The 24,044-nt window shown below is 38.2% G+C and overlaps 1 protein-coding gene and 1 long non-coding RNA gene across 3 annotated transcripts; one reads left to right on the top strand and one right to left on the bottom strand.

The window, feature by feature from the left end:
- Nucleotides 1–1,441: 1,441 nt before the first annotated feature.
- LOC308076988 (uncharacterized protein) lies at nt 1,442–6,509 on the top strand (the record flags this gene model as incomplete). The annotated part of the gene is made up of 3 exons (XM_080417512.1): nt 1,442–1,475; nt 1,766–1,869; nt 2,857–6,509. Exons 2-3 carry the CDS (start codon nt 1,779–1,781, stop codon nt 6,507–6,509), a joined length of 3,744 nt encoding a protein of 1,247 aa, XP_080273638.1. The 5' UTR covers nt 1,442–1,475; nt 1,766–1,778.
- Nucleotides 6,510–12,791: 6,282 nt separating this feature from the next.
- LOC308077286 lies at nt 12,792–23,077 on the bottom strand. 2 transcript variants are annotated; one of them, XR_013932382.1, is made up of 4 exons: nt 22,957–23,077; nt 21,011–21,072; nt 14,810–14,945; nt 12,792–14,176 (listed from the first exon to the last, which is right to left on the bottom strand). It is a non-coding gene; the product is annotated as an uncharacterized lncRNA (long non-coding RNA). The 2 variants fall into 2 exon arrangements; XR_013932383.1 differs by lacking the exon at nt 22,957–23,077 and adding an exon at nt 22,190–22,315.
- Between the last annotated feature and the right edge of the window lie 967 nt (nt 23,078–24,044).

The raw sequence follows: 24,044 nt of genomic DNA, 5'->3' as shown, positions 1-24,044 counted from the left end.
AAGCCAACCAGTTCACCTGACGAACCATCTGAATGGGAATAATTCTGCTCCTGATGGTGCCTGAAATTGCTAGAGTCACAGACCTAAGTACAGTAGGTCAAGTTTGGTGTAACTACCAACCAAGACCAAGTGAAATCATCTGTGTTCATTTAACTCTGAGAGTGTAACAATGTAACCAGAAGGACCTGAAGAGGAGCATTATAATGACTATTGCAATACACAGAGGTACACAGTAGAATCCTTGGTGTTAATTTATTGTAACTCTGAGAGGCTGTGTCCAGCAAGGGCAGTGTATGTTTTGAATTGTTTACAATGGGAGTGCCACATTTTTGGAAACCCCAGCAGCGTGATGCGGCACTGAGCGATTACAGTATTTTCAGCCTGGCAAAAAGCCTCACTGGACACCTGTATGAATGTATATGTCACTCTCTGTCTCTTTGTCCAACAGAATCTCATTACAAAATGTGCAATGGATAAGATACTAATGTCCAAAAGTACATATAGTAAGTTATGTCTCACCATGAGTAACTACTGTAGTAACATAGTACATTTATTACATTATTCAAACTAATCACCAAATGTTCTCATTAGTTCATTAAACTCATTAAATTGCCCTTACTACAACTCAACATTTAATTGCAAGTGTTATACTGTGCCTCATCACTGGGGAGCTGCACAGACCTAGGGTATTTGCAAAGGGTATTTTGATCATAGTGTTAGGCCAGACTATGATATAGGCCAGATCGTAGCCTTGTTTTTATTTTTTATATCAAATTAAAAACAAGGATATAAACTTGCAATTAAAGTAGTTGTAAAATGAATAACAAATGAGAATATTTCATTATTGTCATTGTTTGAATAATAATACATATTTGTAACTAGTAACTACAGTTACTTTTGGTGAGACATAACTTACTATTATTATACTATTCTTCCTTGGCCTACTGGCAGCAATCACAGAAGGTTTGGTGCTATCAATCCGGTGGTTTGCAAGATTATCTGTGAACACGCACACGCACACGCGCATGTACACAAGGGTATAAACATAATCTCTGTCCCGGGCTCTCGACCTGGTGGAGATAATTATGAAAATAACTCACATTTACAAAGGTCCAGCATAACTACTGAAAATGTGACTGTACTGACAAAATGGAACAGATTGGAAGTTTTATGCTTTACTGTATGTACTTAATGTACATTGGGCTTGATATAATATTGGCCAATACATTTATTCATAGGCCAATATCATATGCATGCATTCAAAACCAGCTATATTTGCAATGCTCTGGAACCCTTTGTACTGTTAACTGTGTAATTAAATGTATATTGATGATATTAGTGTCCTTGTCTTTGTTTATACAGAGCTTGGGAGTTTTAAATAATCTGTCTTTAATGTTTATTTTAGGTAATCAGATGCTGGTAAAGACTTGATGAAGACTTGATTATCCTGACTGTCACAGCAGATCCTGGTTTAGGTAGAAGACAATTATTTACTGTATTTATATTTATTTTACAAGGTATTTCAGCAATAAGTAATTCTGTCATTTGTACACAAACTCCACAAATTACATTAAATGCCTTCCCATACTCCTATTGTCACTATTACAAGGCATTTGGCAAATACTCTCATTGGTAGCAACTGCAGAACAAGCTTCAATTCATATATAACTTAAATTACACAAATATTAATTAAAATATAGGCTAGAGAGTATTATGGTTTACCAACAGGATAAATGAACTAACACAGGTTCTGTATTTTCTCCAGTTCAGCGTGAGCCATGGACAGTAAAATTATAGAGCTGGCAGCTCTTGGTCGACCCTTCAGTCTCGGCATGCTCTATGACTGTCGACAAGACTCACTAATCCCAGGTAAAGCTTTAAATGTAGAACTGCTTTGAATGTACCACTTTCTTTTTCATTTTTACATATCGTTGCTGTCGGGTACCAGCTAACTCATTTTTTGAGCTTTTACATTTTTTTCCCCATAAATCAGTGCTATTGAACATCCTTTACGTCTGTGTGTTGGTTAAAACAATTATTGAACCAATGAAAAGTATAAAAAAATGCTTCTGACAAAACCAGCTAACTCCATTGGATCCTCAAACTTTCTGCTAAACCAGCTAACTCCACCAAAGGGGGGTGGAGTTAGCTGGTTTTGCTGACTCCAGGCTCCACACCCTTTTGACTTCCAATCTCATTGTGAGCTTGGAGGTCCATTCAGCTGTTCTTATCAATGATGAACAAAACCTCCTAACTCCACTTTTTGTTTTGTTTTTTCATTTCCTGAAAAATGTACACTTTGGAGTTAGCTGGTTTCTGCCTGACAGCAGAGATGTTTAATTATTTAAGTATGGGTGCTTCCAGCGAGAATTCAACCCACAAACTTAAAAGTAATAGTCCTGTGTTTTACCTATTGACTTACATAAGATCAGCAGTCTTTTTGGGATTGACACTTAAGTCTCAAAAGCACTTGCCCATCGGGCAAATACAGGTCATGTTTTACTTGCCCAAAGGTTATGTTCACTTGACTGAAAAATAAAATTGTAATAATAAGTCATCAAATGTGAAAGCAGAATGAGGAAATGGGATCCATTGAGGGAGTGATTAACAGAGTTGCAAATATATAAGGTGAAAAAAGAGATTCAGAAACAGTCAGCTAGTTACTGATATTCATTATTATAGGGCGGCCATTCCAGGGTCTGGGAGAAACAATCCACATGTTTTCATTATATTCTGGATGAATTGCAAGGCTGTGCACCAAATATTGTTATTATATTTATCAAACACAGTGAAAAAACTATCAATAATAGTGGTAAGGTACATAACTGAGCTACATACTCTATCTATCAATTACAGGCTATACATTGTGGGATTGTGAAGATCTGGGAAAGGACACAAGAAAAAGACCCCAGCACAACACTGAATTTGAGATAGTTGCATCTGAATCGATTGAGGACAAAACTACATCACTGAATGTTCAAGCGTCCTTGAAAGCAAGTTTCTTGGGTGGACTGGTAGAGGTCGAGGGCTCTGCCAAATATCTCAATGATAGTAAGACTACACAAAATCAGGCTAGAGTAACATTCAAATACAAAGCTACCACAATGTTTGAAGAATTGTCAATGAATCATCTTGGAAGAGGCAATGTGGACCATCCACATGTTTTTGAATCAGGCATAGCAACACATGTTGTAACTGGTATCCTTTATGGGGCACAAGCCTTCTTTGTATTTGACCGTGAAGTGTCTGATAAAGAGAATCGTGAGGAAATTGAAGGCAGCTTGAAGGCAGAAATCAAGAAGATCCCCTGCGTGTCAATAGGAGGTGAAGCTTCTCTAAAAGTGAAAGGCACAGACATGGCAAAAGTTGATAAATTCTCCTGCAAGTTCCATGGGGACTTTGCTCTTAAAACCACCCCAGTGTCTTTTACAGATGCAATACAAGTCTACCAAAGTCTTCCACAATTGTTGGGAACAAATGGAGAGAATGCTGTACCAGTGAAGGTCTGGCTGATGCCTTTGAAGGTTTTAGATTCTAAAGCTGCTCAGCTTGTCCGTGAGATTAGCATTGGATTAGTGAATGAAGCTCAAAGTGTCCTGGAGGACATCGGTGAACTGGAACTGAAGTGCAATGATGCACTGAAGAGCACTGTCGCACAACAGTTCCCACAGATTAGCAAGAAGCTGAGAGCTTTTAAAGATCTGTGTGAAGAGTACAAGCTAGACTTTAAGAAAACCTTGGCAAAGAAACTTCCTTCACTCAGAGGAGGTGGGGAAGAGGAAAGTGTGCTTGCAGAGATCCTGAAAAGAAGACACTCATCTCCTTTCAACAACAAAGACCTGAGTGAGTGGATGCGCTGCAAAGAGAGAGAAATAAACATCATAAGCTCCCTCACTAACATGATGAAAAACACAAAGGTTGTCTCAAGTGAGAGTGAATTTGACAAAATAATCCTCAGTTCAGAAACAGAAAAGGCTGTATGCTTTGCTTTCACCTCACTGCAAACGGCTGAACCATATCTGTCATCTTTATCAAGCTACCTAAGAGAAACACCCAAACAAGTGAACACTGAAGATACTGCACTGCATACCTGTGATGTAGAAGAGGAACAGTGGTACTTTTCAAAAGAGTTATCTGAGAAATTGAGACAGAAAGCAAAGCTTTACATTGATTTTGTGGAGGCCAACAAGGACGAGAAGAATATACAGTTCCTTGCGACAGCTATAACAAATGAGAGTCAAAAGGGTGCAAGTGTCTACCTTTATAAGGATGGATTTCTGGTCAATGAGAACTTCGAGCCACCTTCAAAGCCTGAAACACCTACAGCGAGTGACATAACCCATAACAATGTGACACTCAAGATGTACCCACTAAGATTTGGAGCGGAAGACATCAGCCATTACTGTATTGAGTACTGTGTCACTGGACAAGATAGCTGGCAACAACAGACAGCATCCATAGCTGATGAAGTCACAGTGTCAAATTTGACTCCTAACACAGAGTACACGTTCAGATACCGAGCAGTTTGTCCAGTTGGCAGGGGGCCAGACAGTAAAGACAGTGGCTCCATGAAAACTTTACCCTCAAGTCCACCTGAAAAACTTCAGGTTGAAGCATACTCAGATCAACTATTTGCTAAATGGGAGCGACCAACTGAGCTTGCGGACGGGGTGAAAGTGGAGAGCTACAGTGTGGAGTACTCAAAAGTATCCACTGGAATGAAAAATGAACAACTGCAGTGGAACAAAGTGGTGTCAAATGCTGAAAATGCCATCATTACTGGGCTAGAACCATTGACAGATTATGTAGTTAAAGTCAGATGTGACTGTGGCGTAGCTGGCAGAAGCAAGGAAAGCATTGCAGTCACTGTCCAGACAACAAAAGCTGAAATACGTCTGGCTGAATTCTACAGACATGAAAGCGAACTCATCAATTCAGGGCCACTCTCAGTTTACAGGCTACCTCTGAAAATGAATGAAATTGACATTGATGGATGCAAGAGCTACAGTATTGGCAAGGAAAGCATAAGGCCAAATCGCACGATAATGGTGCTTGGAGCAACTGGGGCAGGAAAAACCACCCTCATCAATGGGATGATCAACTACCTCCTCTGCATCAACTGGAATGATGATTACCGATTTAAATTGATTGACGAGGGACAGCTCGTTGATCAAGCTGAAAGCCAAACATCTGAGGTCATTGCATACAAAATGAACCATCAAGAGGGTTTTAAAGTCCCGTATTCGCTCACCATCGTTGACACACCAGGCTTTGGTGATACTCGTGGAATAGAAAGAGACAGGGAAATTACAGAGAAGATCCGGAACCTTTTCGGTTCCGAGGTTGGTGTCAATGAGATTGACATAGTGTGTTTCGTTACCCAGGCCTCTCATGCAAGACTGACACACACACAAAAGTATGTGTTTGACTCTGTGCTGTCCATTTTTGGTAAAGACATCGCAAAGAACATTCGGATGCTGGTGACGTTTGCAGACAGCCAGACGCCCCCAGTTCTGGGGGCGATAATTGCCTCCAAAGTCCCATGTCCTAAAACAGATGCGGGGTTGCCCATTTACTTCAAATTCAACAACTCTGCTTTTTTTGCAGAAAAAAGATCCCCCAGGGAAAGGGACTGTGATGAAGATGAAGACTCTGACGAGGACAACTTTGATCAAATGTTTTGGAACATGGGCATGAAGAGCTTGAAACATTTCTTTGCAGCTTTAGGCAAAATGGAAACCAACGATTTGGAGCAAACAAAGGAGGTTCTTAAAGAACGCAAAAGGCTTGAGACAGCTATCAAAGGCATACAGCCACAAGTTAAAGCTGGGATAGAGAAACTTGAAGAAATCATGATGACGGAGAAAAAGATTAAAGAGCATGAAGCCGCCATGTCCACAAATGAAAAGTTTGAGGTTGAGATTCAATTCGAAAGGACAGTGCAAGTACCTATCACTAAAGCAGGCGAGTTCAGCACCAACTGCGAAAGATGCAAACATACTTGTCACTACCCCTGTCTAATAGCAAATGACATTCAAAAGAAACTCTGTGCCGCCATGGACGAAAGTGGAAAGTGTACTGTATGCCTGCACAAATGTATGTGGAAAGACCATAAGAACCAGAATTACAGATGGGATGTTGTTACGGTGAAAGAGAAGCAGACATTGAATGACCTGCAGGAAAAGTATAAGATAGCCACACAAGCAAAGATGTCTGTCCAAGACGTGATTGAACGACTAAAGGAAGACAGTGAAAACCTTAAGGCTGTGATAATGTCCCTTGTGCAGCAGGCAGCTGCATGTTTGGCTAGATTGAATGAGATTGCTTTGAGGGCCAATCCACTTTCTGCCCCTGAATACATAGACATCCTCATTGATGGGGAGAGGTCTGAAGCCAAAGAGGGCTACAAGAGCCGAATTAAGTCTTTGGAGGATATGAAAGAACAGGCGAAGATCATATCCAAGGTCGCTAAACAGGAAGATGTCCTGTCATTAGGCAAAACATTCTGAAAAAGTAGCAGAACTACAAGCTCAGAATTTGGTGATGCGTTGTGATTTAATGTAGAGGTAAAAAAAAAAAAAAGAGGAGGGGACCAAGGAGAGGGCCCTGGTGGACTCCGGTCAACAAAGTATATAGGTTTTAAGTGGTTAAAAAACCCTTTAATCATTAAAGGGTTGAGTAGATTATATTGCTTGATTCATATTTGATGATTTTCTTTTCTTTTTTCAAAGCAACACCATTGTTTTGAGTGCATGTAATTATTTTAAATGTAAAAGCAAGCAAACAAACAAACAAACAAAACATTTCCACTGGAAAGTAGTGCCCACATTGTCAATTATTTGTGTTTTCTTTGGTGGTCTGTATGCATTAATCGAACAAATTAGTGCTTCCGTTTGCATAAATTACTATAGTCCCATTTGTTAAAATGTGAGTGTACTAGCCTGTACTATCTAATCAAATACTTTGTAAATTGTCATAACTTAAGTCAAGATATGTGCCCTGCTGTGGTAGTGGAAAGAAGGAAAACTTTGTCAGTAAAGGACATACAGAACACATTGTAATTGTAAATGTGATCCATTCTTTAAGATAGATTTGCAAAGAGGCCAAACCGTTTAGTATAGTGTTCAACTTCAGTGAAACCTACATACAGGTATATGGAATGATATTGGTTGCTAATTTAGATTTTGTTTGGATTTAATTTTTGTTTATATTTTTGTATTTCTTTGGTGCCGGTGACGAGGGGGAGTTTGGCCGTCCCGGCTGTGCTGGCATTGATGTTATGGGCTGTGATCTTCAGCTGGAGTTGGTGAGTACAATGTTTGCGTATACAAAGCAGAGAAGGTTAGGTAGGCCGGGTGGTTTAGATACCATCAGAGCTACGTGAACCCCCGTGCTAGGAAGAAGAAGCGCTTAACGCTGTTTGTTGTTTTGATGTATTTTTTTTTTCTTGTTGAATATGCTGTAAGTTTGTTATTTTAGTTTGTTTTTTTGTGGTGCGTCGAACGCCGGGATGCCACTGGGCATTTGCCTGGTGGCAGAGCTGCATGTGGGCGCACTGAAGACTAGCTTTGAGCTGTTAGTCAGAGGACAACTTGAGTTAGATGCGGGGCAGCTCTCTTGAAACAGTATAGTTACTTCTCTGTGTTGTGTACGTGTGCATGTGCTCACTATAGGGCTGGGGAGATAATGATGGCTGATTGTAATTTCTAGATTTAAAAAAAAAATTGCATTTGTTATATTGATATAGTTAATTACGCTTTTTTTCTATTGAAGATATCAGTAATAAGGTGGAGGCCTCTTTGGTTAGGCCGCTTGTGCACCCCCCCCCCCCCTCTCTCTCTCTCAGGTGGAATGTTGGCAGGTGTGTGATCAAGCTGAATGGAGGAGGGGGCTGGTTTCAATGTGCTCTCTCTCTCTCTCTCTCTCTCTCTCTCTCTCTCTCTCTCTCTCTCTCTCTCTCTCTGTCTCCAGCAGCCTGTTCTCTGTACATTTTACTTTTACACAGTCCTTAATTCATTATTTTACTTCAAGATTATGCTTACATTGAAAAATTTTTTTTTCTGTTTAATATAATTGTATTGCTAATAAATACATTTCTTAAATCTACACCCTGTGTGCAACCCTTTTTTACTGTGTAACTCATTATTGGAGAACTGCTTACATTAATCAAGCATTTTATTGCTTTCTTTTTGTCGTAATATTGTGTGTGTGTGTGTGTGTGTGTGTGTGTGTGTGTGTGTGTGTGTGTGTGTGTGTGTGTGTGTGGTCGGTCTTAATGTAGCCTAGTCATTATCTTAGTGTTGCTGTGGCACAGTGTACAAAAAGCAGCTCTTAAAATCCTTGTAGCTGTGAAGTAGTAATGCACACAACAGACTCAACTGTTGGTATACAGTTGGAAGCACGTAGTTCTGCCTGGATTATAGACTGGAGCAGACATCGATAAAAAGCACATTAAAACACAAGACAAGGAAATGTAACATCTAAACAGAGACCAAGGCATAATGCTCCATAAAAGGAGCGTTATGCCTTGAAACAGAAACTGAACACACACTAAACATACGAACAATCACGTTAGCTTGTGCATATAACATTCTACGTTGCCTGTAGATGTCCCTATCATCACATAGGTAATTTGTTAAATAATGGCCTACGTACACAGACCTTAGTACCAGACAGAAAAAAGACAGGAAATGACTGTCTTCCCTACTTCTTATAATCATGATGTTACTCTTCTTTGCATTGTAAATTATGTCACAGTCTGAGCCATATTGAGAGCAGACCCTCAGTAACTGATTAGGCCAGCACTATGGACAGAGGATCACCAAGTCATCCGCGTACATCAGGTGGTTGATGATTTTGTTACCAACCCGACACCCTGTATCACCCTGTATCAGCTGCTTAGATAGGTCATCCATATATAAATTAAAAAGCAAAGGAGACAGAATACTTCCCTGTCTAACACCATTATTTACTGTGAAATGAGCAGAAACACAGTTACCTCATCTAACACATTGTCTGATGTGCGTACCAAAAAGCCAGGATTCAAAATGTAGGAACCCCTCTTTTATGTAATTTATGGAACAACTTTTTGTGATTAACACGCTCAAAAGCTTTAGACAAACCAATAAAACACGTAAAAATGGTGGTATTATGACAGTTATTAAATTAAATATTTACTTTAACCCTTGCATTGTGTTAGAAACCTGCATCCACTTGTGGTGTTAGTGGGTCAAATTTGACCTGTGATTTAACTCAGCCCTAAATACTAAAAAAAATATTATTTTCATTAACTTTTTTTCTCCCACCTCATAGCTGACTTGTTGTGCATTCATATCCATGGATTTAAAAAAAATATATTATGTTGGGTTAGGGTTAGGGTTTCATCTTTCAATATATCTCGTTTTCAATTATAAAAATGTTAAAATTCACTCATTACATTTCCTATAATGAAGACAATGGATAATGAAGTTATCTAGCTATAATAGACATTAGAACACACTTCCAAAAAAAGTTTTTTTACAAAAATATGTAGGCCTATATATTTTTTATACTTTTCTTTTTTTTACTAAAATGTTAATATTATTAAAAATAGTGACACTTGGTGTGTTAGGGTTATTTTTGACCCATATACCATAGAAGGTAAAAAGTCATTTATTTTTCATAAACTCAAACTTTACTCCTGATAGCAAATGCTAATTGAGGACAAGTCTCTCTCACTCTCAAACATGTAAACATTGAATATTGACAATTTGGGGGGAATTAAGCCACACTTCTCTGCCGGGTAATTTCGGACCCTAACACCACAAGTGTGACTTTTTTTTATAGAGACCATCAGAATTAATTAAAATGATGATAAATAATTTTGTTGCGTTAAAATTGCTATTTCTGAGGATATCATGAAGCCTAATTCCAATAAAGAAATGTAAAGGGTACTTTTTACCTATTTAAACTTGAAAACTGGTCAAAAATGACCCTAACAATGGAAGGATTAAGGCAAAAATACCCATATCTGTGCCATGTTTAGGTTTAAAACCAATCTGGTTGTCAGAGGTCAGGACAAACTTCTCCAATCTGTTCAGTATAGTCCTCTCCAAGACCTTGGATAATACTATTCAGTTTCCCAGATTTAGCTTTAGTAAGGCACTAATAAAACGGATAAAATGGAATTTGGTCAAACACCATGTAAAAACCTAGTAAAGCAGACAGCAAGTAAGGGACAGAGTTTTCTGCCTGCAAACTTAAGATGTTCAGCAGATCTCTTGTCCATACCACACAACGTATTATCTTTAAGCATCTTGACTGCATCATGGACTTCTTGTGGGGAGATAGTCACATCCTCATTGTATTGTCAACAATGTTGCCCACTATGAAGGAGTTGCTTTGAACACAATTGAACAGCTCATAATAATGTTTCTGCCACAACTGAGAAATCTCCTCTGAGCCAGTTACACCATCAATATTTGTTGGCAAAGATGTTTTACAATTATTCAATACTTTCCAGAAGTCATTTGCATCATGGTTTTGTAGAAAATACAATGAGACGCAGAGCATATTTAAAATTTGCATCCTGACCTGTGTGTGTGTCTCCCTTTTGTTGCAAATCTGAGCCAGTTTGTAACATGTTGAACCAGAAAGAGAGAAACACTGCAGCTTACTGGTGAGCCTGAGAATAACAGCAAGAGTAGAGGTTTTCCCTTCTGGAAGGGCAACACAAGATAACTTCACACATTTACATACTACACAATATCTGACTAAAATGTCAGTTGAATGTACTTGGTATAATATTGGCCTATACATGTACATTGTAAATGCATATAGCATTCAAAACCAGCTATAATGTCAGTGCTCTGGAAGCCTTTGTACTGTTTAATATAAAAATGTTTCATCTTTTTTTAATCTTTATTTATTTCATTAATGGTTTACATGATGCCATTCATTTACTTTCCTTTTTAACTTTTTACATATTCCATAAATGAAAAGGAGCAGGAAGAAGATAAATCTTGTTTATTGTGTGTAAATCACTAATAATACACTTTATGTAATAATTTATGCTCATAATTAGTACACCCCTAGCATTAGTACACCCCTAGCTGTACTGTGATTGGCTGACTCTATTGGCTGACTCTATTCAGCACTGTGATTGGCTAGCGAGACACATGATGACCACACCACCCACTTCACACTGGGTGTGATTTTTGGGCGGTGTAGCCGGCCCTATAAGTGGGGTTGGGACACCTCATTAGTATTAGTTTCCTGCACTGTGATTGGCCCACTTGGCCCACTTTCCTGCACTGTGATTGGCTGACTCTATTGGCTGACTCTATTCAGCACTGTGATTGGCTAGCGAGACACATGATGACATTAATAACCTATAAATTATAGGATTATATTATTATTGTATTAGTATTATTATTTATTCGGTTATTGTTGTTAGCACAAGCAGCATAAATGGCTTTAGACAACTTGTGCCAAGGGAAAGTAAGTCTAAGGTGAAGGTGCTCTTCATCCTCACTAGCCACCAGCTTATCATAGAGGGATAGCGTCATCGTGTAGCAGCCCTTCATTCTCCTCCACATAAATATAAATAAAAACAGGTTTGTAATGCCTGCTCTGCCCTCAGGGCAGATTTATTATTTTAAACAAGTAAAACAGTGACCCCTATTGACAGTATTATTTGTAGCACTCCTTACATAAACTAAAGCAGGTGCAGTTAATATACTAATCAAACAGAAGTTGTTACTTTGAAAATTAGTCGAGAGTCGAGACTCTGGGCAGAAGGTACATGTGGCTTGTAGAGTGCACTTTTTTTTTGTCTCTTGATGTGATTTTTCATTCTTTGAGTATGCAATGCCTGTAAGTAAGATTTATGTTTGTGTATCGTGTAGTGTATGTTATGTCTGGAAATGAGTGTTAAATTGTCAATGTACACCATGTATTAGCATATCAGTGGTTTGTTTGTTTGTATGTATGTTTGTATCTTTTAATTTTTCACTCCATTTTCCCCTGTAAAAAATAAAGGAGCAAGGAACTACAGTTATGCAGAGAACCCATAATGGATTTATTAACCTAAATTATGCACCTACTTTAGACTATTATGTAGTTGCAAACATCATAGTTAAACGGTTAATAATAAACGAATGATGAATATAATGAATTATTTAACCTTAATAAGCATTGTTCCCACTTTAGACTAGGCAGATGAAAAAATCATGTTAGTGTGCATACATATAAATGAATACTAAACTATGTTTTAATGTTAACAAAGCGACTAGTAAAGGTTGAACAATGAAATAATGTGTTTGTAATGCTATTATACACGTTATAGTAGCGAAGAATATTCCAGGATTGAGTTCCTTGGCCAACTGGTACACACAAGAAAGCTGAAGCACACACTCACTCACACACTCTCTCTCTCTCTCTCTCTCTCTCTCTCTCTCTCTCTCTCTAATTAAAACATCAATAAAAAAATCCTAATTTGCAAGCAAAAACATTTATATAAACAGAGCAAAAATTATTTTGAATGAAAACAAATGAAAACGGCAATCAAAAAAATAATATTTGCAAGCAAAAAAATATAAAGGATTTGAAAGAAAACACAAAGCTGAAGCACTATCTCTCTCTCTCTCTCTCTCTCTCTCTCTCTCTCTCTCTCTCTCTCTCTCTCTCTCTCTCTCTCTCTCTCTCTCTCTCTCTCTCTCTCTCTCTCCCCCACCCAAACAGTGAGTCGGTAGCCATTTGTTATGGAGCTACATTTCTGTCTTTATTAACCAAACAAAACGAAAAGATTTGAGAGAGAAAACAGAGCAACTTTTATTTTATTTCATGAAAACTAATTAAAACATCAATAAAAAAATCCTAATTTGCAAGCAAAAACATTTATATAAACAAATGAAAACGGCAATCAAAAAAATAATATTTGCAAGCAAAAAAATTTAAAGGATTTGAAAGAAAACACATTCTTTGTGGGTCGAGGGACAATTTTTGTGGGTTGCGAATAAATATCCCTCATTTTTGTTTCTTGTTATTATTTCAAGATTATTATTATTATTTTTTAAAGTATTATATATATCTTTTTTACTAATTCATTCACTAACATTTTTCAAAAATAATTTCATTAATACAATAAAAAATTAGGATTTTTTTTCTCATTTGGGTCTTAAACTAATGAAACTAAAAAGAATAATAAAAAAAAAAACACATTTCAACTGAAATAAAAATAAAAGCAAGGCTTTACAAATAAAACGATAACTAACTGAAAGTGTGTGTTGTTGTGTTTACAAAAGGAACTAAAACAAAGTAAATTCATAGAGAAAATGTCTTTAGTTTTGTTAATATTTCATAATATATCGTTGCTGTCGGGGAGAAAGCTCTCATCTCCATATTTTAACTTTTTGTGTTTTCTCGTAAATTAATGCCCTACTTGATCATACTACAGCATCACTCAAAAGTATCAGATCTACAAGCTTGAAACACAGCGCGAAGCGACACGTTTTAAGCTTTGTAGATCTGCTACTTTTGATGCTTTTGAATTTTAATCCAGAAAAGTAACAGTTTTGGACATGTGCAGTTTCCACCCGACAGAGACCATATAAGCCTACTATACATACTTAAAGAACACCTCTATAGCCTACCATAAAAACATCAGCTTTGACAAGAGACAATCATACCAGTGTTTCCAGAAAGTAGACCGATATCTTGTAACACTGAGGCTGCGGGGTTAGACAGCAGCATAATAATAGAATTCTGAGACTCATTCAGTCGACACATACATTTACACATCAAGTTTCTCAATAGGGCATGCAAAGTGTATCTTCAGCTTCAGCTTCTTTTTCCCTTTTCTGTTGTTCCATAAGTTTTATATCCGCTGCTCTCAATGCCTTATCCGCTTCCCTTCTCTCATTCACTGGTTTGGTGACAAAGCAATGATGACACGCATACGGGTTGCCATACAACTTAGCCCAGCCAACTGGTCTGTAGAATTGACCTCCATGGAACGCATATACATCATGGCCATTAACGTATGTTCTTAATAAATCATCCCAGCCGTTGACTCGATTAAGTCCGCAGCCACACTTGCGGCAATTGAGGTTTTTGCCTTGTTCCCATGGTTGTTCCCATGGTTCCATTTTTGAAGAATTCTTCAGCAGCTACAGTAAGAGTGATTTTCACGTGCGACCTGAAAGATACAACCAACATATGACAGGAACTGTTACTGTTGTTAATTGTTGGTTACAAATAAATAAATAAAACAAAACAAAGGCAACAATTAGCAAATAACAATTTAATTCAACAAAATATTACATATGTTTATATATTATATTTTAAAATTAGTTAAAAAATCATATTGCTTGCAGTTGTATGAACTGCTCCTGGTCCTACATTATTTCAAAATATGGAATAAAAAATATATAGTTATCAAAAATCAATTATTATTATAAATCAAATATTTTTTGCTACATATCACGTGATTCCTGTAAAAACGGCAAGCTAGGGCAGGATAGGTCACGGATATCGAATCGATTGCCATTTACAGTAGCGAATGGGATGAGGTTATCAGTGACACCCTTTCAACCGTTGTCAACATTTGTGTCTTCTATGAACGGACTGTATGAAGTAGCACATTTTGAAAACAAAGATGGTCGGGTTTGTGTGCCTCGATGGTTGGTAGTGGGCCATAGCGAGACTATCAGATTGGGCAAGCAGCTCTGAATTATTGCTGTGGTGTCCTCCCTGATAACTTCATTCATATTCAAATTAACTTTTTAAGTATTTCAATGATGTATTTCTAACAAATTGACATCTCACTGACCTTAACAGGGGTGTAGATATAGACAGTGCAGCAGTGTCACGCTGGGGGGGGGGGGGGGGGGGGGCAGTTGATGGGTCCTGTGTGTTGGACAGAGAATGGGTCCTTGCTGCTGACTCAGTTCGCCACCTCGAAAGAACTGTGTTCACAGGAAATCAAACAGTTTAACTAAGTATTTCAAAGTACAAATCTCAAGTGTGCATGTCTACACACAGTAATGGTGAATCAAGTTTCAAGGTTAAAGTATGAAGGAATAGGAGGCACGGTGGCGCAGTCGGTAGCGCTGTCGCCTCACAGCTAGAAGGTCCTGGGTTCGATTCCCGCCGGGGGACGCTGTGGGTGCTGGGGGCGTGTCTTCTCCTCCGCGTCATCAGCGCCCATACCCTAGGTGGGGTTGGCAAAAGGGCCTACTCTGTGTGGAGTTTGCATGTTCTCCCCGTGTCTCCTAGGGTAGTTAATACCCTCACAAAAACATGTAGTAATCCTGGTCGCTATACCGCCTCCCCCATGACAGCCGGGGCGCCTGATGGAGGGGAAGGGAACTGGTTGGAATAACGTGTTCCTTCCACGCGCTACGTCCAATCAGGGAAACTCCCTCCTGTCAGGTGACAAGAAGGTCAGTTGGCTCTCATGCCTGAAGGAAGCATGAGCTCGGCCCTGGCCTCCCTACTGTGGGGGACTGGTGTAGTGCTGGTGTAGGGCGGGTGTAGCGCCCAGGATCACTTAGGAAATTGGCACCGGGTGAAAAAAATGGGTTACAAAAATCGCGAAAAAAAAAAAAAAAAAAAAAAAGAAAGTATGAGGTGCGAGTTTTATCACTTACGTTTAATAAGTATTAAGTAAAGTAGTAAGTATAAGTATTATTAAACATCTCAAAGACTACAAAACATTTCAAAGTAAAAAGTTCAAGCATGTTTGTCCACAGTAAGCAGATTGTTTTAAGTTGTGAATGGAGTTTCTAGGTGAAAGTATATGAAGGAGTTGTGAGGTAACACAAATAGTAAGGACTGAGGAGAACTACTGTATGGTGTGCTCGCTGCTACTGCAGCGAACCCACAACAAGGAAGTCAGAGCCTGCTTAGAGGCTCTGAGTAACCTAATGACCTGAAGAGGAAGGAAGCAAGCACTCAAGATGAGTTTTCGAAGTACCAAAGTACAGGGTGCACGGCTCAGGCAGATAAAGTTCATAGAAAGGAATGCCAGCACTCACTTAAGTCCATTTAGGCTCTTTATTTATAAGGTCATAGCTCCCCAGCACACAGCGTCAAAAACCGGACGTTTCGGCCCAGAGGCCTTCTTCAGCGTATAATGACATCACACTGTTTTTGTGTCACTTATAAAGGGACCTTGGTGCAACGCACAGAGCGGTCCGGGTAACACCACAATAAGACAGTCATTTTTTAAACAGTCATTTTTTAAACAGTCATTTTTTAACAGTCATTTTTGTGTTGTTAACACAAAAGGGTCACCATAAAACAAAAAATACGTATATAGAAAAAAAGAAAGAAAGCAAAAAGAATTATTATTATTTAGCAATAAAGCGACAGGTTTTACAACCTTAGTCTATGCGAGTCCCTCAGTACTCCTTCATAAAGACAAACTCAGATTTCATTCAAGACTTGCATATTTGTGAAAAATGTAAAACACATTTTTTAAAATACCGAAGTATACACAAAGTCACTTGAGAAAGAGGCATTAATCATTCATTGTCACATCATCAATTTGTTGCTCTACAAAATAAACTTATTTCACTCTCAAGTGGTATGCTCTGTCTGTTTTACACACAATAAATACTATAAGAAACAACCTAATAACAGTTCTTCGTTTAGACCTTTAGGGTGTTCTGTTTGGAGAGAGTGTATCCACCATGCCTCTCGTTGCAATAGCAGTTTTTCACGATCCCCACCTCTTTTTAAGGGCAATAATGCCTCAATACCCTGAAACCTTAAAGCACAGACTTCATGTCCCACCGCATTAAAATGTCTAGCAACATGTGATTTTTCATCCTTGATTCTAATATTACTTTTATGTTCTGAAATTCTAACTTTAAGTTCTCTTTTGGTTTTACCCACATAACAAAGGCCACAAGGGCATTTTAGCAGATAGACCACAAACTTAGTTTTACAGGTGATGATGCTTTTAACATCATTTTTTTTTCCTGAATGTGGATGCAATACATGCTTCCCTCTGATCATTGCATTGCAATGAACACAGTTGTAACACGGAAAGTTGCCCGTAGGCAAATCTGACATAAAATGCTGTGGTGGAACATAACAGTCTGCCCTCACTAAAGAGTCCCTCACATTTTTGGCACGTTTGTGTGCAAAGATGGGGGGCTCCTTGAAAACATGACCCACATTAGGATCACTCGATAACACATACCAGTATTTTTTCACAGAATTCTTAATATCAATGCACAAAGGGGAATAGGTAGTGGACAAAACTATCTTAGACTCCCCTGCACGAGCAGGTTTTGGAGTTAACAAACTAGACCTCTCTTTCTCTCGAGCTCTCTGTACATTAACACTTAGCACTTTATCACTATAACCTTTAGTTTTGAAACGATCGCACAAGTCCTTAGCTTGTCTTTCGAAAGCACTGTCAGTACTACAGATTCTTTTCGTCCTCAATAGTTGACTGTAAGGTAAGCTTCTCTTTAACCCTGACGGGTGATAGCTAGAAAAATGTAAATAATTGTTTCTATCAGTTTGTTTTCTGTAGACACAAGTAGAAATCTTATCTACCTCTCTCTGTACTAATACATCCAAGAATGACACGGATTCTCTACTAAACTCTAAAGTGAAGGATATCGATGGCATTCTAGAATTAATATAAACCTTAAACTCCTCCAACTGTTCCACTGACCCAGAAAAAATGAAAAAAACGTCATCAATATATCTAAACCAACATCTTAACCAAGGAGAAAAAGGATTGTTATTGTACACAAAGTCACCCTCAAATTTTCCCATAAATAAATTGGCATAATTTGGGGAGCAGGGACTTCCCATGCTCACCCCTTGACACTGTAAATAATAAGAGTTCTCAAATTTGAAATAATTTTTGTTTAACACAAGTCGAGTCAGATCAGTGAGAAAATCAGTAGGGGGAGTTTTAGCCTCTCTCTGGTTCAAAAAATAAGTCAGGGCCTCAAGCCCTTCTTTATGAGGGACATTAGTGTACAGGCTAGCCACATCCATAGTACACAGGAGATCTGAGTTAAGAGTGTTCTGAACCGAATCTAATTTGTTTAGAAAGTCTGTAGTATCTTTAACAAAAGAAGGAAGCTTGGCAACCAACTGTTTAATATGTAGATCTATATATTTGGACATAGGTTCAGTCAAAGACTGAGTTCCTGCTACTATAGGACGGCCCGGAATCGGTTCAACCAAACTCTTATGTATTTTAGGAAGAGAGTAAAAAATAGGTCGCACAGGATGTATTTGAAACATGTCATGTTTCATTTTTCATATCAAGTCATATTCATTTTTTTAGATGAATTGGTCATCCAGTGCCCTCTTAAGAAAAAACTCTATTTCTTGTGCGAACTTTGCAGTAGGGTCACTGCTTAAAGGTGTATAAAAGTCACTATTACTCAACTGTCTTGTAATTTCAGCTCTGTAAGACGTTTTATTCAACAACACTATCGCACCACCTTTGTCAGCATTACGTATAACAATTGTCTCATCTTTAGCTAAATTGGCCAAAGCCAGCCTCTCTTGAGGAGTTACATTAGAGTTAACCTTCGACTGTTTGTTATCATGAAAAACAGAAAAAACATTTTGTTCAACAAGTCTGCAAAAAGTGGCTACAGAGTGATTAAAACTCGGAGGGATAAAAGTACTTTTCGGTCTCAGAGTTCGTATATTTTCAGAACGAACAGGTTCTTGCACTCGGTTAATTTGTAGTCCATGTGTCGTATTCGGAGCCTCTTTAGCAAAGAAAGCTTTCAACTTGACAGACCTGAAAATTTTAAAGAGTTCTACTCTCGTTTGAAACGAGTCAGCTTTTTTGAATGGAACGAAGGACAAACCTTTAGAAAGGATGGCGGTCTCATGCTCGGTCAAAGTTGCCAGCACTGTACAGAGAGCTCGAGAGAAAGAGAGGTCTAGTTTGTTAACTCCAAAACCTGCTCGTGCAGGGGAGTCTAAGATAGTTTTGTCCACTACCTATTCCCCTTTGTGCATTGATATTAAGAATTCTGTGAAAAAATACTGGTATGTGTTATCGAGTGATCCTAATGTGGGTCATGTTTTCAAGGAGCCCCCCATCTTTGCACACAAACGTGCCAAAAATGTGAGGGACTCTTTAGTGAGGGCAGACTGTTATGTTCCACCACAGCATTTTATGTCAGATTTGCCTACGGGCAACTTTCCGTGTTACAACTGTGTTCATTGCAATGCAATGATCAGAGGGAAGCATGTATTGCATCCACATTCAGGAAAAAAAAATGATGTTAAAAGCATCATCACCTGTAAAACTAAGTTTGTGGTCTATCTGCTAAAATGCCCTTGTGGCCTTTGTTATGTGGGTAAAACCAAAAGAGAACTTAAAGTTAGAATTTCAGAACATAAAAGTAATATTAGAAACAAGGATGAAAAATCACATGTTGCTAGACATTTTAATGCGGTGGGACATGAAGTCTGTGCTTTAAGGTTTCAGGGTATTGAGGCATTATTGCCCTTAAAAAGAGGTGGGGATCGTGAAAAACTGCTATTGCAACGAGAGGCATGGTGGATACACTCTCTCCAAACAGAACACCCTAAAGGTCTAAACGAAGAACTGTTATTAGGTTGTTTCTTATAGTATTTATTGTGTGTAAAACAGACAGAGCATACCACTTGAGAGTGAAATAAGTTTATTTTGTAGAGCAACAAATTGATGATGTGACAATGAATGATTAATGCCTCTTTCTCAAGTGACTTTGTGTATACTTCGGTATTTAAAAAAATGTGTTTTACATTTTTCACAAATATGCAAGTCTTGAATGAAATCTGAGTTTGTCTTTATGAAGGAGTACTGAGGGACTCGCATAGACTAAGGTTGTAAAACCTGTCGCTTTATTGCTAAATAATAATAATTCTTTTTGCTTTCTTTCTTTTTTTCTATATACGTATTATTTTTTGTTTTATGGTGACCCTTTTGTGTTAAAAAATGACTGTTAAAAAATGACTGTTTAAAAAATGACTGTCTTATTGTGGTGTTACCCGGACCGCTCTGTGCGTTGCACCAAGGTCCCTTTATAAGTGACACAAAAACAGTGTGATGTCATTATACGCTGAAGAAGGCCTCTGGGCCGAAACGTCCGGTTTTTGACGCTGTGTGCTGGGGAGCTATGACCTTATAAATAAAGAGCCTAAATTAACCTAATGACCTGCCATGAACTCACACACATTATCAAGTTCTGTGAAGGCCATATACTTTAACTTAGTTCTGTACATGAAAAAGTAGAGAACTAAGGGACTAAAAGATACTGAAAGTTAAAACAGACAAAAAACTGTAGCCTATAACATTGAAAAATATATCTGCAAAGTGGCAACTCTGAGTTCAAGCCAACACAAACTGTTGGAATTTTAAAGCTGTGAGGGGTCCAGACGTTAAGCTAAATAATACAATACAATTCAATCCCTTTTTAATGACATCATACAGAAACTAAATTACTTGAATGTTCGCAAAGCCAAATGCTTGTAGATTAGCAATTATATTAGACATCAATTTCTCCAATAAGCTTAGGATATAATTTAGTTTCTTTAGTAAAAAATAGCCCTACTGTATATGTTGTTTGATTGTTTAGTGTTTTCTTTTTTTCCTAAGGGTACGCTCCTTTCCCATTGTAAAGCATTGGCAAGATCCGTCGCATAGGCAGACTTAAAGTTCGGTGTGACTGTAGCCTAAATGTGCTTTCTGTGAAGATGCATACAGATCGCAGCAAATGTTTTCGGCTGATTTGAACAGAAACTGTTGGTACGATTACAGCGAGTTAAAATATATCATGTTTTGAGTTCAGTATCAAAGTTTTTTTATTCATTAAATATAAATAATATTTACCAAGATTAAGACAGTTTTTTCTACATTTCATAAATAATGTTATCCCTGTTATTATTTTCAAGTACATATGATTTACTCCTGAGTACTTGACATTCACTGAAGTTATTTTTACTTCATGATTCACTGGGTATAAATAGTAATGATTGAAATGGTACTCACTCTGTGTCATTCAACATCCAGATGTTGGTCCCAGCTGGTGACTGAGTGATGAATGAAGTGACCTGAACACAAGATAGACAGTTCTACCATCCACACACACATTTGGGACTGTACAGTAAATGATATTGCAGTCATCTTAACTTAACACATCTGCGAGTGTTAAGTTATGTAGTACAGCTCAAGACCCAAAAGATACATTTGATGTCTCGGGACCCAAACGTATAAAAGTTCGGTGTGACTGCACCCTAAGTCATTTCAATCATCTCTTCGTTACAGTGGCCACCTCTGGTAAAATTGCCTATACCCTTATTGAAAAGATCATGCTATTCCCACCCCAGTTGTAGAATGGCTTATGTCAAGAGTGTGACTGTGGCCATTTTATTTTGCATAAGTCAACGTTAAAGGTAGGGTGATCTTTGTGGTTAAAACAAAACTTTTTTTGTTAAAAGCACTATATTCTAATTCTATATACATTGCTATAGAGTGTTTGTTCAGTAACAGGGGTCTCCCTGTCTCTCTCCAGCTCTTTAATAAACAGAAAATAATAAATGATCAGGTAGGTGACCAAATTTCAGCCAATCCGGAGAGTATGCTTATTCCTGGCCAAGCCCACCGTGGGTGTGGCCAGGTAGGGGAGTAAGTTGTTTGGGGAGTGGTGGGGATCCCCATATCACATAGGTTTCCTTTTTACCAGCGTTGCCGTGTCTGCTTATAATAAGCGATCCTGGGCTTGTTTTTTAAGTGTAGTTGCTTATTTGGGCTTGCTTCCTAATGTTTTTTAAACCAGTTGCTCCCAATTTTTTTCATGGCAAGGACCCCCAGATGTATTTATCCGTGGACTCCCATCTGAAAATATTTTGTGCCAGGGACCCCCATACAAGATTTGTGTTGTTAACTAATTAAAAAATATTAAATATAAAAAAATATATATATAAAATAGACACTTCTTTTGGGCTTGATTCTGACATGTCCTGTAAAAGACGCACTGAGATTGGCCAGTAGTCACTTTGATTGCCAGTTGTACCGAACGCTTACCCCAAAACATGATTCCGTCCCTAAAATTGGTATCCCGACCTGAAAATGTATTTTCTGTGTATTAAAGAGCTGGAGAGACATGGAGACTCCTGTTACTGAACATTCTATAGCAATGGGCGGCCATAGCTAGGTTAGTGAGCCCACCTGCGGAGCCAGAGCCCCTGGTTGTCCCAGGTAAGATTACAGGCCAGGCAACAACGTGTAGATGTGTATTCCTGAGCAAGACTCTTAACCCCTCGAAACTCTTAATCTCTCCACGCGCCGCAAAATGCTCACTGCTCCTAGTGATTATGGGATGGGTAAAGGCAGAAGACAAATTTCACGTCTGTGCAAATATACAGTGGGAAAAAAACACCCCAAGGAGTGGGGACGAATATTATTATTATTTATTTTTATTATGAGTACTAGCAGAATATAGAGCTATTTAACAATTATTGTAACCAAAGAAAATCACTACCCTATACCTTTAATGTGACTTAGGCAAAAAAGAAAGTCTGGAGAAAGTCAAATAAGTCAAGTTTGCAATTGCCTAAGCCAAAACAAGTTGGTTTAAGTAATTAAATCCTCTTATGTTACTTAACTGACAGACAGCGTTATTAGTATGTCAATAGTCATTTTGGGTGAAATGATTACGAAATATCATATAGTCTGGTATTTAGTTTTCTAAAAAATAACAATATTTTAGCAGGGTAAAAAATTATGCTATGCTATGTTCAAACTTTTTAAAAGGGTTGTGTTTTTAAGTCTGATATTATTTTTAAAACATTAAAAACAAATATTTACTCACAATCCATATATATTGTTTTATCCATCTGTACTTTGGATTGAACAGTATAGTCAAAATATTAGTAGAGAAAATTGAGCATATATATTTTACTCTACAGATGGATTATATGTATTCATTGACTTACCGTGTTGTGTTGGTGTTGTTTAACAAGAAGAGACATGAGGAGGATGTTTTTTGCACCTTCTTTATGAACCCTGCAAACCACTCCCTCCTCTGACCATATCTGAGTCCACCCAATGTGAAGCAGCTCGTGTGTGTGTGTGTGTGTGTGTGTGTGTGTGTGTGTGTGTGTGTGTGTGTGTGTGTGTGTGTGTGTGTGTGTGTGTGTGTGTGTGTGTGTGTGTGGGTGTGCGCGTGTTTTGTAAATCTTCAGTTCCAATTTACTGTGTTAAATGCTTGACCTCCAGAAAGCATTTGACACAGTCTTAAAGACACACACGCACGCACGAACGCACGCACGTACACACACATAATGATTTGGGACCCATTTTTGGATCACGGCCCAGTTTTTATGGGTCTTGAGTAAATATCCCATTAGCCTACTTGTTGGATACAACAATATAAAGGAAAGAAATAACAAAAAGAAGCACCATCAATAAAGATACAAAATTATACACCTACAACTATCCTGCATTATGCAGAAAAACAACGCATGTGTCTTTGTCAACCCAGTGCAATCAGTGCAAGGCAAAGCAAAGTGACAGTGTCCACAGTGCAATTAACAACGATACTCTAAGTGACATTAGAGGTCATAGTCCTTGATACTTATTTTATTCCAAGCTATATGACAGCTGACCAACCTGAGTCTCTTTGTAAATCTGAATAGCTACCGGCACAAAGTAGTCTACATGCCAAGTCTATAAATAATAAAGTAATAAAGCGGATTGAAAAACAACCATACAATCATTAAAAAGCAGTAATCAGCACAGTCAGTAGGACAGAGCATTATCGGTCATGAGAGAATTTTAAACACAGTCTACCATCACATGCAATATCCTCACAGCCCACACTTTGGGAATCGCTGACCTAAATTGTAAATTGTAGTCACAGTCAAATAAACTGCACACACACGGGTCAAGTGCAGGTCAACCTCTCAGCGTATTTGCTGCCTAAACGCCCAACAGGGAAAATTGCAAGTCACCACAAAGATGCAGATTTAGGTGGAATATGATGGGAACCACCACAAAGAAACAGAAAGGAGCTTCAACAAAG

Source organism: Gymnoscopelus braueri (assembly GCF_963280865.1).
Source record: "Gymnoscopelus braueri genome assembly, chromosome: 21".
Lineage (NCBI taxonomy): Eukaryota > Metazoa > Chordata > Actinopteri > Myctophiformes > Myctophidae > Gymnoscopelus > Gymnoscopelus braueri.
This window is presented reverse-complemented; position numbering and strand designations above follow the sequence as displayed.